Here is a 20,187-nt window from a genome sequence, read left to right on the forward strand (position 1 = left end):
GGCAGGATGGCTCAGTGTTAAAAGGCACTTGTGGCCAGCCTGACAGCCTGATTTTGATCCCTAGGACCAACACTGTACAAGGAAAGAACTCATTCCAAGTTATTCTCTACCTACATACACACACCACACATACACCACACACACCACACATACACACACCACACACACACACCAATCACCCCATGAGCTAGATTCACTAATATATTCCTGATGGGAAGCTGCAGTAAATAAAATCTATGTATCCTTAAAAATCAGAAGCCCCCAGCAGTACCTGTCATCATTTTTCATGATATACCACGACACCCCAAGCCAAGTCTTGTCAACACATTACAAAAGGAAGTCCCGCCTATATACACACTGAACTAAAATTTATTTTTAAAAGCTAAACAAAGCTTTATACATCCTTTACAAAACAAATATTCCAGACTCAGAAGTAGGCAGTGAGTGTTCAATATTATAAAGCTGTGTATAAGAGTAGTTTAACTAGTGGTAACATTTAACCCATGTAAAAAAGTCACAGAGTTCAAATTACGACTTGGATCTTCAATGATTCAAGTACTATGGTCTCAGTAAGGGTTTGGTCAATTTTAAGATAAATTCCTTCAGATGTAGTACCCATAAGTCTTTAATTACCACTTTCCATCAATTCACACAGTAGGATAGCTGGCCGCAGTAGCAACTCCACAGTGGTTGTTCTTGTCTTTGGCTATATGGAAGAAGCCTCCCATACCCCATGAAGAACCCCAGCTGAAAGAGATTCAAGGGAATACAAGAATGATTAACAATTAACACTTGAAAACAAGACTGAACTTAGCTCCCAGTGAGGCACTCATTCCTGTTGGTCTTTAACTGTGTGGAAGTGACAGGTCCATGCTTGGGCCTCCTCTCATTTCTTTCTTTCTTGAGATAGGATCTCTCACTGAGCCTGGAGCTCACAGCACCCCACTGCTCTACACTGGGCATACAGTGTGTGTTGCAGTTACATGGCTTTTATGTGGGTGCTGGGGATCCAAGCATAGGTCCTCATGACTGAGTGGCAAGTACTTTATCCTCAGCCCCATTTTGTAGCCAAGGTTAACCTCACTAATTCTCTAAAAGGGGATGCCCTTGAATTCTTAGACCTTCTACCTCCATCAGTGTTGTGATACAGACATGCACACCATACTAGGTTTTACATGGTGGTGCTGGAGACTGAACCCAGAGTTCTGCATATTCTAGGCAAGCACTTTACCAATGGGGCTACACCCTTAGTACCCTCTTTAACTTTTAAGAGGAAAATGAGGCAAACTAGGATTTTAAAAGAATGCTATGTCTCCACATCTTAGGTTTTGTTATATCTCAGTGGAAGATAATTAGTTGTGAGACTTAATTCTGACAGGATTTAAGGCTGCTGCTGAGAGCTGAGAGCAAAATGCAGATAACACAGGGAGGCACAAGGGCTAAGGTTTCTGCTGGCCATCTCTTGCTGAAAACTCAAGAAAGTAGAGAAGTAGGCTGAAATCACATGGATCTCACAGCCTTAGTGAAATTTTGGGGAATGAATTTGGAAATTCAATGTTATAAATATGTATGAATCTCCCCAACAAGCTTAGTTCAGAATCCTAAACACAAATCCTCTTTATGTGATAAAGACTTCCAAGGGCTTTAAAATTTGAATATCTGTCGACTTGCATCTAAATATTGGTCCCCTCCCAAATAATTTTCTTTTCAATTTAAAATACAACATTTAGAGTCTTACCTGTTCTTGACAATCCAATATTTTTTCTTATTTGAATCTGTTCCTTCAAATCCATAGCCAACCACCAGAACCCCATGGTCAAGTTCTTTGCTGCTACAGTTCGGTTCATAGTAGATGCCTGGCAGAGTTAAATGAACACCGGGTAAGAGGTTCCAGTCACTATAGGACACTGACCCACTCTGTCCCCCACAATATTACACACCCCAAATTCTGTAGAAGATGCTAGTCAAAAAATAGTAGTGGCTATGCTGGGTGAGGTGGTGCATGCCATAATCCCTGCATAGCAGAGACAGGTCTCTAAGGACAGCCTGGTCTACATGGAGAGTTCTAGGCCAGCCAGGGTGACAACAGTGAAATCCCATCTCAGCATTTGAGACAGAGTTTTATGTAGTCCAAGCTGCTCTCCAACTTGCCATGTAGCCAAGGATGGGCTTGACTGCCTGATCCTTCTGCCTCTGCCTCCTGAGTGCTGGGATTGAACCAGGGTTTTGAGAATGCTAGGCAACACTATCAGCTGAGTGACATCCTCACTCCCCTCAATTAAAAAAAAATTCAATTGTTTTAAAGCCTATGGTGATTGTATCCATTTTCTAGCTAACATACCAATAACCAGAACCCCTGCTACTCTTAAATCTAAAGAGAAAGCTGGGGGCTCCTTAAAGTCCTAATTATAGCAGTAAAAAAAAAACTTTTAGAAAAAGATCCAACTATTGAAGAAGAGTTAGATAAATTAGGTTCTCTCTGTAGAAGTAATTCACAATATTTAGAGAAATATTTCAGACGATGAGATGGCTCAGCAAGTGAAGATGCTTGTTAAAAAGGCTCAGAGCCTCAGTTTGATTCTGGGACCATACACAGTGGAAAGGACTGACTCCGGCAAGTTGTCCCATAACCTCCACACGCACAGCACAGATACATTCATCCCCTAAATAAATGCATTGAAAGTTTAAAAAGAGGAGGGTGCTGGAGAGATGGCTCAGCAGTTAATAGGATTCACTGCTCTTGTAGGGAACTTGTGTTTGGTTCCAGCACCCATATTAGGTGGCTTAAAATCGCCTCTTAGTCCAGCGCCAGGGGATCTGATGCTTCAGGACTCTGAGGGCACCTGCACTTACATGCACAGTTCCCCCCAACATAATTAAATAAGATAACCTTGAAAATGCCTAATAGGTCAAATAGGAACGTCTATACATTAAATGCAGACTCAAAATCCTGACAGTCCTGGAAAGCAAAACTCATCACCAAAAAGCAAGGTGGCACTAACTCTAACAGTTACCTGAACTATAGAACTGGAAAGATGGGTGGCTGGCATCTATAGCGATAGCAATAGGGCCCACGGTTGCCACGGCCTTCATAAGGGCCTTCTCTAGCTGAGGGATATCCACGTATCCTGTGTCATTAGCCGCAGCAAACTCAGGTTTGTACTTACAGGTTCCATCCTTTGAAAGGTAAAGGAGAGACTTGATCACAACTGTTTACCTTTTAGAACGGGAGTTCTAGAAACAAAACAGTCAGTGATGTGCAGCTCACAATGTCAGATCAACACTCACAAACCACCCCTCAGAACGAAATGCTGTTTGTTAGTTACCCAAAAGTTTAACTCTGAAAACTGTATCTGATAATGTTATCTTCTGAAAACAGAGATGAAACAAACCAATTACCTTTGCCTCATAGGGATAGGACTCCTCCGAGTCTAGACCTTTGTTGTTCAAAACATACTGGAAGGCAAAATCCATCAGGCCACCATTGCAGCCCTGATTGCCTTCAGCCTGAGAACAGTCCACAAGGTTCTGTTCGCTAAGGGAGACCAGCACACCAGTCTTAAGGCACATCTGTCCTTCTAGGGCCCCACAAGCGCTAAAAGCCCAACAAGAACCACACTGTCCCTGAAAAGAGAAAAAGAGTGGTTTACAAGACAAAGACGGCCAACAGCTTTTTACATACTTTAAGAGATAGTAAACAGGAAGCTGGGTGTGGCAACGTATGCCCGAAATCCACTTGGGAGATTAAAGCAATAGTATTCTCAGTTTGAGGCCAGGCTGGGCTATGTAGTGAGACCCTGTTTCATACTCCAAAGGTGTACTATGCCAAGAGGCAGACAGATCAAAATACTGTGTGGGGTCAAGGGTAATGCACTGAGAGCAGAGGGTCTCATGGGGCCTGGCTCCTCTCAGGAGCCACTGGCAGTTGATGGCTCTGTGGGAAGGGAGTCATTATCTTCAGTGATGTTGTCAATGTTGGGCTGTCCATGCTCTAGTGGGTGGATAGCTATGTCACACCTATGTGCACAGCAGGCTGGGTGACCCTGGTTAAACTCCATGGGCTATAAAACTAAAAAGACATGAGGGTGGGATGGGGACTCACTGGGAGTGACAGGTGGTGTTGGTATGTTTGAGAGGAGGATATCAGGGGCTGAGTGTACAAAACAGCCAAGGAATAATACTAAGAACTTGCATATCACACTACGTTGTAGCAAAGCAAACTCCAGTCCCTTCATGGCCTTTCCGTGGGAGAAGGTATGAACCAGGCATGGTCACACCTGATTCTTTGGGGGGAAGGGTTAGTTAGGTATGTATGTGTGCCAAAGGCCAATACTTGGGTATTGCTCCTCAATTACTGTCTACCTTGTTTTCTGAGACAGGCTGTCTCAGTTTTAGCTGGAACTCATTGATTCATCCAGGCTCGTGGGCCAGTAAGCTGGGGGAGCCTACCCATCTTGCTTCCTATTTACTGGCATTGTAAGCATTACCACATTGACTCTCTCTCTCTTCCACGTTGGACTCTGGGGATTGTTTTTGTACAACTGAGACTTCTCCCGACCCTCATACCTGATTCTTCACGGGAGTCACGCAACCTTTTTCTCTCCAGTCCACAGACTTGGGGAGCTGAAGCATCAGAGGCTCCTGAAACACCTTCCCCTTCCTGTGCTTCTGGTGCTTATAGCCGTTCACTAACTGCCGGAACTCTTCATTGGTCTTCCAGGAAACACAAACACGGAAGTTGAAAAGGTGAGATAATTTCGTAAAAAGAATATGGAGAAGGTACAGAGAGTTTGCATTGCATCACACTCACCATGTCACCAAAGGCGTTCATCTCCATGGTGTAGCCATGCTTCCCCTCGCTGTATTCCCCATTGTGCAGCTCAATCATTTTCATGTTCTTCTCCCACACTGCTCTCCTCCATTCTTCCTCATTCTAGAAGCAAGCACAGAACTGGCAGTTTTTATTTTTGTTAAAAATCCAGGGAATGTTGGCACATATCTTTAATCTCAGCATTGGGGAGGCAGAGGCTGGTGAATCTCAGTGAGCCTGGTCTCCAGTGAGTTTCAGGATAATGAGAATTAATAGCGAGGCCCCATCTCCCGCCTCCCCAAAAGTGGGGGGTGTGCCTGGGGGCTGGAAACATGGCTCAGTGGTTAAGACCACTTGTTCTTGTGGAGGAGCCAGGTTTAATTCTCAGGGCCACATATAGACCTCAGCCATCCATTAACTTTAGTTCCAGGATGCACACAATACAGACATAGGTACAAGCAAAAACATCATATATAAGTCTATAAATAACAGCTACACTACAGAAAGAATTCTTCCACCTGGGGATGTTTGTGCTCTACTCTTCACAATGGGTGTGTGATTGGGCTAAGAGCTGCTTTTTTTTTTGAGACAGGGTTTCTCTGTGGCTTTGGAGGCTGTCTGGGAACTAGCTCTAGTAGATCAGGCTTGCCACGAACTCACAGAGATCTGCCTGCGCCTGCCTCTGCCTCTGCCTCCCGAGTGCTGGGACTAAAGGTATGCGCCACCACCACCTGGCAAGAGCTGGCTTCTAGAGACTATTATAAACTTCCAAGGGCAAGGAGGACCAGTCTCTTAGACACTGTGAGCATTACAAACCGTGCCATACAGCCTTCTGTATGTGGACTTCCACTTGTGCCATTGCGCATTAAACGTTTGATTAAATTTTGGAGTGGCCAAGGCTGTTCCCAAGCACAGGGTGGCCAGGAGGAGTAAAAGATTCATGGTTCAAACACCTAGGGGAAGAAAAGAAGAGGAAATGAAGTTCCGACAAAGCCCTTTTCTTTTATGGACAGGGTCTCATGTAGTTCAGGCTGGCTTTGAACTCTTTTATTTGGCCCCGTCTCTCAAGCGCGGGATTTTGGTCACGAACCACCAGTCCAGCAGCAAGCCAGTTCATTTAAACAGTTAAAACCACCATAACAGGGCAGAAGCGTCTTTACACGTGTTAATAAGTGTGGGTGTGAGTGGAGAAAAACAAGCCAGGAATCAATCTTTGAAAGTTACTGGATTCAGCTACTGAAATGAAGAAGTCTTGCCAAGTAAGTGGCACAAAACTCTTGCATTACAGTGGCATGGTAGTCTCGAGTCTCCCGGTATTGTATGCCTCAGAAACTTCAGGGGGCAACTTGGTCCGGGTCATTTATTGACAGTGCTGGGTTACCCCAAATGGTGGGTGATACAGGATATCTCATTCTTTAAGTAATGCACAGCGGGAGACCGGTCAGAACTGACTTTCTAGAACTGACGCCTCAAGGCGATACCTCCCTGGGTGATTCTGGTTCGGGTCAAGGGCCAGGCCGGGCCGGGCCGGGGGCTTGAAGTCCGCTCCGCCATCGTAGCCACCGCCCACGGGTATTATGGCGGCACAGGGAGCCCTGGGCCCCGTGACCGGCTTAAGGGGGTCCTGCTGCCCCTTCGGGTCCCGTCAGGCCCGAAGTCACGCGGCCTGACGATGACCCCGCTCGGCAACACGGGCCCGTCATTCCCAGGAGGCCGAGGAATCCCCCCATCCCCACCCCGAGGTCCTGGCCCATCCTGGGGTCCCCAGAAGGGGTTGCAGATGCTGTGGTCCCCAGGCTGTCCATTTTTCTCCCTATAACCGTTCGCGCAGAGTTTAGGCCCTCTGAGGTCACTCACCTGAGGCGGCGGCCAGCTACTTACAAGTTCTCTGCAAACTAAGATGCAAGGAGGTCGCCGAGGTCCGAAAATCTGGGTGAGCAGCGCCGGGCTCGGGCTTTAAAGCCTCCCAGGCTGCGGCCCCGGTAGACCCCGCCCCCGCCCCATCATTGGCTGTGCCTGCCTCGGAGGCGGAGCCCCCGGGACTCCAGGCGCGTGACGCCGCCGGGTCCTAACCTGCCCAGCCTTGTGATCGACCGGCCCGAGGGTGAGCTCCTCCCAGGAGGGTCGCTGTCCTTGAGGTGCCTCGGTCTAGTAAGATAGGCTCAGGAACAAAGGTCTGCTGCGGAATATCCAGCCAACCCTTCTTCTTTTTTAGTCTTAAGATTTTGGATTAAAAATCTGCAGGGTGGAGAGCTTGTATAGTCCGAGATTTCTGCTCAGCCCACAGCAAAGCACGGTCTAAGTGGAAGAAGGCAGAGCCGAGGGCAAGAGTCTCTGAGCGGACTTTATACACTTTAGAAACATCTAGAGATGGGGAAAATAAATCCAATAAGATGAAGCCGTGGCCAGCACGTAGCTTCTCCCTACGCCGCCTTTCCTGCCTTACCTATTCAGGGATTGATCCTCAGGAGCCTTTCTCTCAAGCCTGCTAGAAATTACTCACGTGGCGGGCGTCTGTCTCTCTCTCTCTCTCTCTCTCTCTCTCTCTCTCTCTCTCTCTCTCTCTCTCTCTCTCTCTGTGAGTGTGTGGTGTGTATGTGTGTATCTGTGTCTGTGTGTGTGTGGTGTGTGTGTATGTGTGTCTGTGTATGTGTGGTGTGTGTGTCTGTGTCTGTGTGTGTGGTGTGTATGTGTGTGTGGTGTGTATGTGTGTGTGGTGTGTATGTTTGTGTGTGAGTGTCTGTGTGCGTTGGGTGGTGGCTAAAAAAGAAAAGGGGTTGGGAACGACAAAAAGCTGTTTTTCCTTCCTCTGTGTTATGAATTGTTTTCCTCAATCTTAAAATGCTTCTTCTGGAATTCAGTAAATTCCCTGGAAATGCTTGTTTTAGACAGGGTTTCACTATGTAGACTAGGCTGTGCTTGAACTCCGGGATACTCCTGACTCTGCTTCTCAACTGTTGTGATTAAAGGTGTGGAACACTATACCCGCACTAGGTATTTTGATTCTGTCCACCTCAGTTTCCTCCTCCCAGCCGCCCCTCAGTCCGGAGGAGTAATATTTAATATGAAGGCTGCAGTTGTGTAGCTTGAAGAAATTATTTGGATAGAGAGGGGAAACACATATAAAAGAAAGGATTTAATGACAATAATTCAGAAAAGTGTATATATTTTTTTTTTTAGTCACATAAGAATTTTTTCCATTGGCTATTCTGTTTAGAAGTACATTGAGTTGAATAATCTTTAAGTTTGGTTAATTTCAATATGTGATTTTTAAACTTGCAATGTCTTTTATAATGAAGTTTAACATAGTATTTTTATTTTTATTCACTTACTTGGTTTTTGAGACAGGGTTTCTCTGTATAACAGTTCTGGCTATCCTGGAACTTGCTTTGCAGACTAGGCTGGCCTTGAATTCGAAGATACCTGCTTTCTTCTGCCTCCCAAGTGCTGGGATTAAAGTATGTGCACCACCACCTGGCTAAAACAGTATTTTTTTTTAAAGATTTTATTTATTTATTATGTATACAACATTCTGCTTCCATGTACATCTGCACACCAGAAGAGGTCACAAGATCTCATAACAGATGGTTGTGAGCCACCATGTGGTTGCTGGGAATTGAACTCAGGATCTCTGGAAGAGCAGTCAGTGCTCTTAACCTCTGAGCTATCTCTCTAGCCCCTAAAACAGTATTTTTTAAGAAATAATTTTGACAGTCGGTGATGGTGCATACCTTTACTCCCAGCACTTGGGAGACAGAAGCAGGTGGATCTCTGAGTTCAAGGCCAGCCTGGTCTACAGAGTGAGTTCCAGGATAGCCAGGGATACACAGAGAAACTCTGACTTGAAAAAACAACCCCCCCATAATAATTTTAAAAGTCATATTCAGGCCAGGCAGTGGTGGCACACACCTTTAATCCCAGCACTCGGGAGGCAGAGGCAGGTGGATCTCTGTGAGTTCAAGACCAGCCTGGTCTACAAGAGCTAGTTCCAGGACAGCCTCCAAAGCCACAGAGAAACCCTGTCTCGAAAAACAAAACAAACAAACAAACAAACAAAAAGTCATATTCAGGGCGTGGTGAGATTGATCATGTTAGAGTTGCCTGAAGCCAAGCCTAAGGACCAGAATTCAACTTCAAAGGTCTATATGGTGAAAAAGAGATCCAACTCCCCATAGTTGTCCCCTGGCCTCTGTATGGGCTGTTGGCACATGCACACTTATTCAAAAATGAGTTTTTAATAAAAAGTGTCTTTAAAAACTTTTTCAAAAGCATATTCATTCTAGGCCTGGTGGCAGATTCCAGCACTCTAGAGGCAGAACCAGGTGGATCTCTACGATTTTGAGGTCAGCCATAGTGAGGTCCAGCCAAGGCTATATAGTGATACCTTTTCATAAAACAACAACAAAAAGCATATTCATTAAAGAAAAATAGAAAATAAACATTTCTTGTATTCCCCATGTCCTTTTCTAGTTTTGTTTTTTAAATAAGAATGAGGTACTGGCTCAGCTTTTCCAGAGGAAGCTGGATCAGTTCCCAGGACCCAAACTGTAGTTCCTAACTGCCTGTAACTCTAACTCTTAGCGGGATATGATGCCCTCTTCTGGCCTCTACAAGTGACTGCACACTCGTGACATACAAATGGATAGATGTACTGTGCCTATGTGTAAATGCTTAGTGAAAAACTAAACTGAAGGCAATAGATAAAATTCTATGTCTCAATTTAAAAACAAAGAGTAAAGGGCAGGCTTTCTAGAAACACAGGCAATTGTTTGTTGTTTGTTTTAAGACTTACTATAAGTCTTACTATATGTAGTCCAGTTTAGCCTCAGTCTGAAAATCTTCCTGCTTCAACCACTGGATGCTGGAGTTACAAGTATGTTCCACGGAATTAAGCTGAAATAAATTCTCTTGTTGATGGAACATGGTCTTGGGCAAGACTACTGAATTATACTTCATTTTTTTAAGTTTTTCAAGACAGAGTTTCTCTGTATTGCTTTGGAGGTTGTCCCGGAACTCACTCTGTAGACCAGGCTGGCCTCGAACTCACAGAGATCTGCCTGCCTCTGCCTCCAGAGTGCTGGGATTAAAGCCGTGGGCCACCACCACCCAGCTCTGAATTATATCTTCATGCCACCTCTTTTATTTTGAAATGGTCTCTCTGTGTTGCCCAGGCTGGCTTTGAACTTGTAATCCTCCTGCCTTGGTCTCTTGAGTAGCTGGGCTTTCAGGATGGAGCTACCAGACCAGGACAAGTGTTGTTTGGTTGGTTGATTTGGTTTGTTTTTTCAAAACAGTGTTTCTCTATGTAACTAGACCTAGAAGTTTTCAGATGATTAAAAAAAAGTAAGTATCTCCTACCCTCTTTTTTAATTTTTTTTTCAGCTGGGTGTTGATGGCACATACCTCTCATCCCAGCACTTGGAAGGCAGAGGCAGAGAGTTCATGGCCAGGCTGGTCTACAGAGCAAGCTCCAAGATAGCCGAGGCTATAGGGAAACCCTGTTTCTGGGGAATTTTTTTTTTAAAGCTCTTTCAGATGGCAATAATCACAGTTTTCAAAACAGTCATTCATGGATTGGAATAGGTGGGGTGGGGGAGCAGACTTAGAACTTGCTATAACAAGGAGACAATGCAAAGAGAGAAGGTGATGCTCTGGGGGACCAGTTGAGAAGGTTTTGATTGATTGGAGCTGTCACTTGGAAGCTGTGGGAGAAGTGACTAGAAATGGAACATCCTTGTGACTGACTTGGGGACTTGGGTTTGGAGATCATACCTGGTGTTCTCTGGTTCATCAAGATGGGAAGTAGAGGCAAAAAAAAAAAAAAACAAAAAAAAAACAACAAAAAAAACTAAGTCATCACCTATTGAGTAAGTCTGGAGATTCAGGGCTATTCACCTAGATAGTTGTTTCTTTTCTTCTGTGGGTCAGAGTTCTGTGCTGCTTAGTTGTCTCATTGTATGTTTGTTTACTCAATCTATCACAAGTGATCTAAGTTATTTTAACACGTGGGTTTTACAGCTGCCCCTGGGCCATGGCTCCCAAGATTGCACTGGGTGGAAAAACCTGCCCCCGCTTTAAGCTCTACACTTTGAGCAACCATCTGGCAGCAGGCCAAGCAGAAGTGCTCTAGAGAATGACATCCCCTTGCCTTTTGGTGTGTGATATAGTCACCCCAGAGAAAGACTCAGGTCCTTTTATGGCCCCCAAATCTAAACTTAAGCCAAAGAGTAATGAATATGGGAGACATTCGAGACAGCCACTTAGTAGGAGTGGAAGCTGGTATTCCAAACCAGAGTGTCTATGTATACCTACCCATAGCCTGTTGATGTATTGAGAATTAACACACACACCAATAATTAAAAAAAGGTTTTAAACAGGAAAAGGAGCCCAATAATAGCACATTTCTAAGAGCATTAACAGGATAGTGCTTTCACCAGCTAACCACTTTTTTTTTTTTTTTTGGCTCTTTCCTATTTCATTTCTATTTCTTTGCAAAATAATATTTTTTTTTGCAAAATAATCTTGATAAATGCTAATTGTTAAAACAGTCATGTTTTAGTCATGTGGCTGAACTGTTTTTTGATAAAATACAGTTGGACGAATTTCCCAACTCCTTTTTTCCATATATATACATGTATATATAGACACGTTTAATGCAGTGGTATTCAAGACAGTGATGACTCTTTATATAGCTCTCCAATGTAACCACCCCTCTGAAGTTTTAAAATTCACAAAGCCTCGAATTATTCTTTAAAAACACTATCCAGACTGGAGATGTAGCTCAGTTGGTAGAGTCCTTGCCTAGCAAGCATGCTGGGAGTGCTGGGTTGATAAACTGTCACCATAGTGGTTGGTACATGCCTGGAATCTCAGTTCTCAGGAACTGGAAGATGAGGCCTTCAGTATCGTCGTCTGTTCACATTAAGCTCAAGGTCAGCCTGGGATACAAGAGAAAAAGAATGAAAGAAACATTTTGTAGTTGTTTCTCCCCACACACTGTGCCGACCAGAACTGGATCCATTATCTCACAGAACTGGAGGTCAGGAGTCTGAAATTGCCCTTACTGGGCTGAAAACAAGGTGTCAGCAGCCCCTGCTGCTCCTTTGGCTGACTGAGCACCACTCTAATCTCTGTGACAACAATGCTGTCTTCTGTATGTGTCCTATCTTTCTCTGCCTTTGTCCTCTACAGACACAGTGACTGCATTTGGGACTTACATAGGTAATCATTCAGGGACAATATCTCCTCCCCAAGATCCTTAACCATATTTGCAAAGACTTTGCTGTAGAAGATAAGTTTCTGGCTCTAGGAGTTAACATTTCATTATCTTTGGCAATTATGTTCATTCTGTCACATGTGGCCTAAAAGTCCCTTCCCTCCTCTTTCCCTCTCTCCCTTCATTGATGGGGCCTCTTGTAGCCCAAGCTGGCCTCTAACTCCCTATGTAGCAGAGAATGACCTGAACTGATCTTCCTGCCTCTACCACCAAATGTTGGGATGAAGGTGTGCGCCATCATATCTGGTTTATGTGGTTTAGGCATTCAGCCCTAGGCTTCACTCTAACAAACTATAATCCCAGCCCCAGGGTCAGTTTCTCCACAAGCCTGAAGAACACTCTGAACTCACTATTAGTTGAAGCTGTCCATGCCAGGTGGTGGTTGCACACACCTTTAACCCCAGCACTTGGAAGGCAGAGACAGGCAGATTGAACTCGAGGTCAGCTTGGTCTACAGAGATTCTTCTAGGACAGCCAGGGATACACCTGTCATGGAAAACCAAAACCAACAACCAAAATACAACAAAAAGTAAAGAGTTAAGGCTGTTCTAAGTGGGACAGTTAGGTCCCAGGCTCTGTGGGGACCTCCCATTCTGTCACTTCTTTGCAATCTGTGCCTTGTGTGCCTTCCTTCAGACATTTTCTGCCTCAATTTTCCCTTGCAATGTTTGTCTCACTGTTTTAAAGAAACTTAAAAAAAAAACCAAAACATTTTAAGTCAGGCGTTGGTGGCGCACACCTTTAATCCCAGCACTCGGGAGGCAGAGGCAGGTGGATCTGTGTGAGTTCAAGACCAGCCTGGTTTACAAGAGCTAGTTCCAGGACAGCCTCCAAAGCCACAGAGAAGCTCTGTCTCGATAAACAAAACAAAACAAAACAAAAAAGCAAAAAAACCATTTTAAGTGTGTATGTGCATGGACACACGTGTGTGTGCCTATATGCACACAGGATACGGAGTGCATGTGGAAGTCAGATGACAAGTGTGGAGTTTGGGTCTCTTGTTTCACTATGTGGGTTCTGCAGTTCACTGGGCTTGGAAATAAGTATTGATGCCCAGTGATCCATCTCACATCCAGCCATTGGCCCAGGGTTTTAAGTAAGTTTCAAGACCCCTTACACAAGAGTTTTTACTATGACCTTTACTTTGTCCACAGTCATCCATCTCATGAACTCTACCTTTGAAAACACTGCTCACCCGGCCTTTTTCTGTAATGTTTCTGGTTCTGGCTAAGGAAATCTCTCTATTACAGTAGATCCAATTAATAAATAATTCCCTTACTCATGCAAGGACTTGCACCCCACCCCAGCCCCGGATTCCATGTGTCTCATTACAGCTCATGGTAAAGACAGTGAAGACCTTTGTACTGTGCCAGTCAGGTGCACACACACCTGACCTGGGTTGTTTCAGGGAAAGAACGTCACCATTTGTGTGAACCCAGCACTAGGGCAATGAAAGCTTTGCTAGAGTAAGCTGTGGTAGTGCTGATTCAGGTGGTGTCATAGCTGAGCAACACCAAAGCTGCAGGCACAAATTCTGAGCACTTCACACATGCTCCTGCTGTCACTCTGTAACAACTATGAGACAGTTCTCAAACTTCTTGTAGGGCTTGGGAAAGCAGGTAGTTGAAACCCACCCCTGGATCTTCTTGTAGGTTTGGGCCAGAGCTCTCGAAATTGCTTTTGTGTGTGTAGATGCATGTGTGTATATGTGTACCCACAGATGCCTGTGCATGGAGGTGTGTGCACAAATGTATGCACATGGAATCCAGAGGTCTTAAGTCACTCTCCCCATTGTTGTTATCATTATTACTGTTATTATTATTATTATTATTATTATTTTGAGATGGTCTCTTACTATGCTGGGAGATCACCAACTTGGCTAGACTTGTTTGTCATCCAGCTCCAGGGATCTGCCTGCCTCAGCTTCTTTTCCTAATCCAGCTCTGGCTTTATAGCCTCATAATCTGGTGTCTGGCTTTTACGAGGATGCTGGGGATCTGAAAACTCAGCTCCCTATGCTTGAACAGCAAACGCTTTACACATTGAATTATCTCCCTAGCCTCTAGAATTTACTTTTTAAAAAGTTCCTAAGAGATGCAGGTACTATGCTTAAGTGCAACACAGGCCAGCATGGTTTAAAAAAGGGAGCTGAGCTTTTGCTGTCTACCCTTCTGCCAGTCCCCATCACTCAGTTAGCAAACTCAACTCTGGGAGTCCCAGAGCACCTGGAGAAGTAGAATGTGATTACTGGGGCCTTAGGAAGTAAAGCTTCAAGACTCCTCTAGGCCAGTCTCTTGACTTTGATGCAGATGCCAGCTCATCTGATGTCACCCTGGAAGGAGGAAAAGACAGATGAGCCATGCAGAAGGTATGCTGCCCAGTCTGGGCTGATATCTGAACTTTCCTGTCCCACCAGACTTCAGTAGGTCATTTTGCCTTGTGCCTCCTGGGTGTGGCTAGGAGACAAAAGCCCTGCACCTTTCCTAGGATGGATTCAAGGTCAGGCTCAGAAGCTTAATTAGGTACCATGCTTAAATGACAATCTCAGGTACTAAAAAAGTGGGGTCCATTTATTCATCAAATTCAAAACCTAATAATATATACATAATTTTTTGGAGATCACAAAAAAGAACTAGAGCCATATAGTCAAGAGCATCTTAAATTCTCTACAGGATTCCCTCAAAAAAAAAAAAAAAAAAAAAACCCAAACCAGGAAACTCTCCCCACAATACATTTGGAAATTTTGCTAAGTTACTGACTCCATAGTCTCCTGTTCCCTCCCCCAGTTTCCCCACAGCAACAGCTGTTGCCTCCCTAAATAGGTTTCGGACCCGTGACTGTGGTTTAAGTAAGTACATCTGGACTTCATCGTGAAGTCTACATGCTCTCACAAAGAAGCCATGTCTTTGAAGAATCGATCTATTTCTGAATAAGGAAGCTATTGTTTCCTGGGGTTCACTGCTAAGATGCCAGCTGAAACGCAAAGGAAGAGCTCAGTATAAAATATAGTCTGACCCAAGCAAGCATCATGAGTGGCCAGGGTCTGGGCTGGGTGTTTCCAGGTTCTTGTGCTATTTATTTATTTATAAATAATTTCATTTATTTATTCTGTGTTTCTATGTGTGTGCACAAGCATGTGCCACAACATGCGTGTAGAAGTCAGAAGGTAACTTGTGGGGATTGGTTCTGTCCTTCTGCTATGTAGGTCCCAGGGATCAAACTCAGGTTGTCAGGCTTTGTTTTTTTATTTTATTTTTTATGGGATCTCAAGGAATGAGGGATGGATACTAAGTTGTGTAATTTGGGTAGTTCTCTCTACTTTTTAGAGTTCTTTTTCTTTCTGTTTTTTTGAGACATGGTTTCTTTGTATAGCACTGGTTATCCTTGCACTTTCTCAGTAGACCAAGCTGGCCTCAAACTCAGAGTTTCCTGCCTCTGCCAATACCACAGAGCTCTTCCTTCCTTCCTACCTTTTTTCCTACCTTTTTTCCTTCCTTCCTTCCTTTCTTCCTTCCTTCCTCCCCCCTTTTTTTGACAGGGTCTTTCTGTCACAGCCTTGGCTGGTCTGGGACTTACTATGTAGAGCAAGCTGGCCTCGAATTTTCAGGACTCTACCTGCCTCTGCTTTTCAAGTACTGAGATTAAGGGGATGCAGCACTGGTTTTGCTAGACTCTTTGGTTAGCCTAGAACTCAGTTTGTCTGCTTTTGCCTCCCTAGAGATGGGACTAAAGGCAGGTGTAGTAAGCTTTTCATTGGGCTTTCTTTGGACTTTCAGCCACAAATAATGACACAGAGATTTATTACTTTTGAATATGAGCCTTTAGCTTAGGCTTGTTTCAAACTAGCTCATTACTTAAATTAACCTTCTATTAATCTACATCTGACATGTGGCTTTTTACTTCCCTTCCATTCTGAATGTCCGACTCCCTCCATGTCTCGCTGGTGTCTCTCTCCAAGCCTAGATTCATCCCCAGTTCCTCTCTCTGCCCAGAAGTCCTGCCTAATCTCTCCTGCTTAGCGATCGGCCATTCAGCTCTTTATTAAACCAATTAGAAGTTGCCTTAGGCAGAGACACATATTTACAGTGTACAAAAAGATTATCCCACAACAGGCATGTGCCACAATGTCCAGGGGGTAGTTTTCTATTGTGATTGACAGATTTGAGTCATATAATCTTGACTGTGAATGTTCCTTCCCACAATGCATCTGACTTTAATTGTATGCATGTCTAATTATGCATAGGCATAAGAGAGTAAATAGGAGATTCTCTCTCAAAGTTCACTGAAGGACACAGTTTGTCTTACTGCAGACCCACCCAAAGCCAGTTCAGGCTGGATTGGTGGCCCCTTTACTATCTAGCTTCAGCTATAGGTTTGGGTAGAGATTGTTCACACTTGATGGTTGTCAAAGGGAAGAGAAACTTGATCTATTGTTTGGAGCAGGGAGTACATGCTCCAAGGTGGGGTGCTTGGTTACTAGGTGCCTTATTAGGAAAGAGGTGTCTGCATAGCATGCACAGGTTGGGGTCCTAGATTGCCAAGTGTGTAGACAGAAGAGGGGTGTATGTGTGTAGCCCAAGCCAAGTGGGATCTCAGGTTGCTAAGCTGCATTTGTCTACCTTAGAAGTAACAATTGCTTCTTTTAAATGCATGCTGTTCATAAGATACTCTGTCCAGATGTTGTCCTTCCTCTCCAATAAGCAGATTCAGATGTCAACAGAAGGTTTTGTCACCCAGTCACATGGCGATGTGGTGAGTCTTGGAGACAGGCTGTTCTGCCTCAGTGTCTCCTTGGCAGGCATCCTAGGTTTTCTGTCTAGAGTGCAAGGATCACTCAAGTGGGTATTCTCAGTCTAATTAGCATGTACACTGGGAGAAGGCCTCTGTTTTCCACGCCTCTACACAGCCCTCTATCCCCCATACACTTTCCTAGCTTCTAAAGGAGCACCAAGTGGAATGTTGCTGCTGTGTGATAATTAGTGCCTTCACTCAAGGAGGGTCACATCCAGGGAGCAAAAACAAAGTCAGCAAGATGGCTCAGCAGGTTAAGGTGCCAGTTGTGGTGGCATGTGCCTGTAATCCCAGTACTGTAGATTCAGACAGGATTCAGACAGGAGTTTGCTGGCCATCTGTCTAGCCTAATCATTGAGCTCTAGGTTCAGAAAGAGACTGTCTCAAAAAAATAAGGTGAATGGGCGGTGGTGGCGCACACCTTTAATCCCAGCACTTGGGAGGCAGAGGCAGGTGGATCTCTGTGAGTTCGTGGCCAGCCTGTTCACAGGAAGAAGAACACACACAAACATATATACACATTCTGCAGACACACAGGAAGAAGCAACAAGGGAGTTCCAAGCTCCCTGGGAACATTTCAAAGCTTACAAAGGACATGAGAAAGGCACAGGATTTATATGTCCTGAGTCCACTTGAGACCTATTGAGTTCTGGGATCACATCCCAGGATCTCCAGAAAATTAGCCACATTGGCCTAAGAGATGCCACTATCACAGATGAGTCACCAGAGTATGAAACAAAATTTCTGGCCTTGAGAGCTTCTGCGGCGAAATGGATATGTAACTAGTTCTGCTTCTCCTCCAAGAGGAGATGTTGATAATAATAATAATAATAACTACTACTATTATTATTACAGTGTATGCGTGTGTGTGCACACTCAATCTAGTGCTATAGCACACATGTAGAGATCAGATAGAAGTCAGATCTCTCCTTCCATCTGCAGAGCCATCTCATCCACACTCATTGGAAAAATAATGAACCAATCAATACAAGGAACAACTTCCATTATCCTTTGACCCAATTTACCATTCGACTCATGAGGAAGAGAACTTCAGTCTAACTCTTGCAAGCAGAAACTTGAGACCAGTGATATGCTCTTTAAAAGCCTTGGCTTCATTTGCTATAAGATGATGACCTCATAAGACTGTGGGAAATGAGATGGAATAGCAGTGGCAATATAAACCAGCCACTTCCAGAGTTTCTCTCTTTAAGATGCATATATCCTTGAAAAATGAGCCACCAGTCAACGAAAAGCCACACAAATACTGCAGTTAAATGTAGCAAATTTTCCTCATTCCTCTTCCTCCCTTCCTCATTCTTTCCTTCTCCCTCTTCCCCCATTTCCCCTCTCTTTCCTCCTCTATCGCAGTTTACTCTTCCCCTCCCCTCCCCCTCCTCTTCCCTTCTTATAAAATATTCCAATCCACTGGAGAAAAGGTATTTTTTTGAGGCAGAGGGTCTTGAGTAGTTCAGATGTAATTTGCTTGGTGCTCCCTTGGAAAAGGAGGCCAGAATAACACAGGCTTGGTTCTGACATCTAGTGCTTTGGTCAGATCTGTGGGACTGGACTCTTCCTTTTCTTTTCTTTTCTTTTTTTTTAAGATTTATTTATTTATATTTATGTGCGTTGGTGTTTTGCCTGCATGTATGTCTGTACGAGGGTATCAGATTCCCCTGGAACTGGAGTTACAGTTTGTGAGCTGCCATATAGGTCCTGGGTATTGAACCCGGGTCTTCTGGAAGAGCAGCTGGTGTTCCCAACCTCTGAGCCATCTCTCCAGCCTGGACTCTTCCTTTTCAAGTAGCCTCCACATGTTCTTGGTAGGGTGAAAGTGTAAAGTGTTGAGATGGGAAGGGCAGGGAGCTTTGGATGACAGAGGCTCACTGCCTGGATGCAGTAAGTGGTGGTTTCCAGTTCTTTCATTTTGAAAGTGCTTATTGAGTCTCTCTATGACCCACACTGCTATACTCCTGTGCTGGGTGGCTTACAGTTCAATGAAGCAGTAGACAGTGATCAGTATTTCCTCTGAATCATTTTTTACTATTGGCCTAATATCTCAGGTAATTTTCTTGTTTTGGGGGTCCCTAAGTAGTGAGATGTCCTAGTCTATTATTTTTTGTTACTGTAATAAAATACCCAAGGCTGGATAATGTATATCGAGAAGAGATTGACTGGGGCTCACAGTTGGAGGATAAAGGTCTGGGAGTCATAGGAAGGGTTTCCTGACTGTGTCATAATATGTTAGAGAGAGGGAAAGGACAATGTGTGTTTTCTGAAGGGACACATGCAGGGGAGAATGAAAGAACTAAGGAGTGGGTCAAACTCTTGCTTTCATATCAGTCTGCTTCTGCAGAACTAACCCAGTCTTGTGAGAACAGCATTCCTTCTACGAGTGGTGGCCCTGTTATCTAAACACCATCCACTAGGCCCTGCCTCTCTCAAAAGTCTAACACAGGAAGCTTTCAGAGAACAAATTATATCCTCACATAACATGAGGTTCATATAGATACTGAGTCTCTCTGATTGAGGGGTCTCTGCTCATTGAGATTTCATCTTGGAAAAGTCCAATGAGCTGTCTGTTACTCACTGTTTTTAAAGGCACCCTGACAAAGCTGGCTGATGTCCTTCATCATGGAGAATGTGACTCTATGACTCAGGTATTTCTGTCCAAACTGTAAGGGCTCACAGTCTGTTACTGACTCTGCCTCAGCTCATTTAATAGTGACCTGGCACCTGGTCCTAGTTTTCAGGGAGTCTATAACTGCCATTGATCCTGCCCAGCTGTAGTGGTGACCTGGAGAACAAAGATGGGTATTTCCATCAGAGAGAACAGGTGATGGTGGGGATAGTGTAGCTGTCAGGCTTGCAGAGTATAAACCAGATGCTGTCAGACCTTTCTCAGAGGCCAAGAATCATGCTAGTAAAATAGGTCCAGAAGCCTAAAATGTCTACCACTTAAGGTCTTAGCAAATGTCTAAGGTCTTACATGACATCAAAACTGCAGCTTTTTACAATCAGTGTCATACTATAACTGTCTTCCTCTGTTTTATATCTGGTGTCACACCATAGCTGTCTTTGTCTATTTCATTTATTTATTTACTTATGATTTTTTGAGACAGGGTTTCTCTGTGTAGCCTTGGCTGTCCTGGAACTTACTCTGTAGACTAGGCTGGCCTCACACTCAGAGACTGGACTACCTCTGCCTCTCAACTGCTGTGGCTACAGGTGTGTACCACCACTATGTGGTTGTTTATTTTTATTTTTAAAATTATTTTTCCTTGCTGGGTGGTGATGGTGCATGGCTTTAATC

At 44.3% G+C, this 20,187-nt stretch overlaps 1 protein-coding gene across 1 annotated transcript; it reads right to left on the reverse strand.

Moving 5' to 3' along the window:
* Positions 1-350: 350 nt before the first annotated feature.
* Positions 351-6,816, reverse strand: LOC100768693 (cathepsin L1). Its single transcript, XM_027409619.2, has 8 exons — positions 6,668-6,816; positions 5,627-5,763; positions 4,811-4,933; positions 4,567-4,713; positions 3,400-3,624; positions 3,015-3,177; positions 1,739-1,856; positions 351-747 (listed from the first exon to the last, which is right to left on the reverse strand). The coding sequence occupies exons 2-8, from the start codon at positions 5,750-5,752 to the stop codon at positions 648-650; spliced, it is 1,002 nt and encodes a 333-aa protein (XP_027265420.1). The 5' UTR covers positions 5,753-5,763; positions 6,668-6,816; the 3' UTR covers positions 351-647.
* Positions 6,817-20,187: the final 13,371 nt, after the last annotated feature.

This window comes from Cricetulus griseus, chromosome 3 (genome assembly GCF_003668045.3).
Source record: "Cricetulus griseus strain 17A/GY chromosome 3, alternate assembly CriGri-PICRH-1.0, whole genome shotgun sequence".
NCBI classification, from domain to species: domain Eukaryota; kingdom Metazoa; phylum Chordata; class Mammalia; order Rodentia; family Cricetidae; genus Cricetulus; species Cricetulus griseus.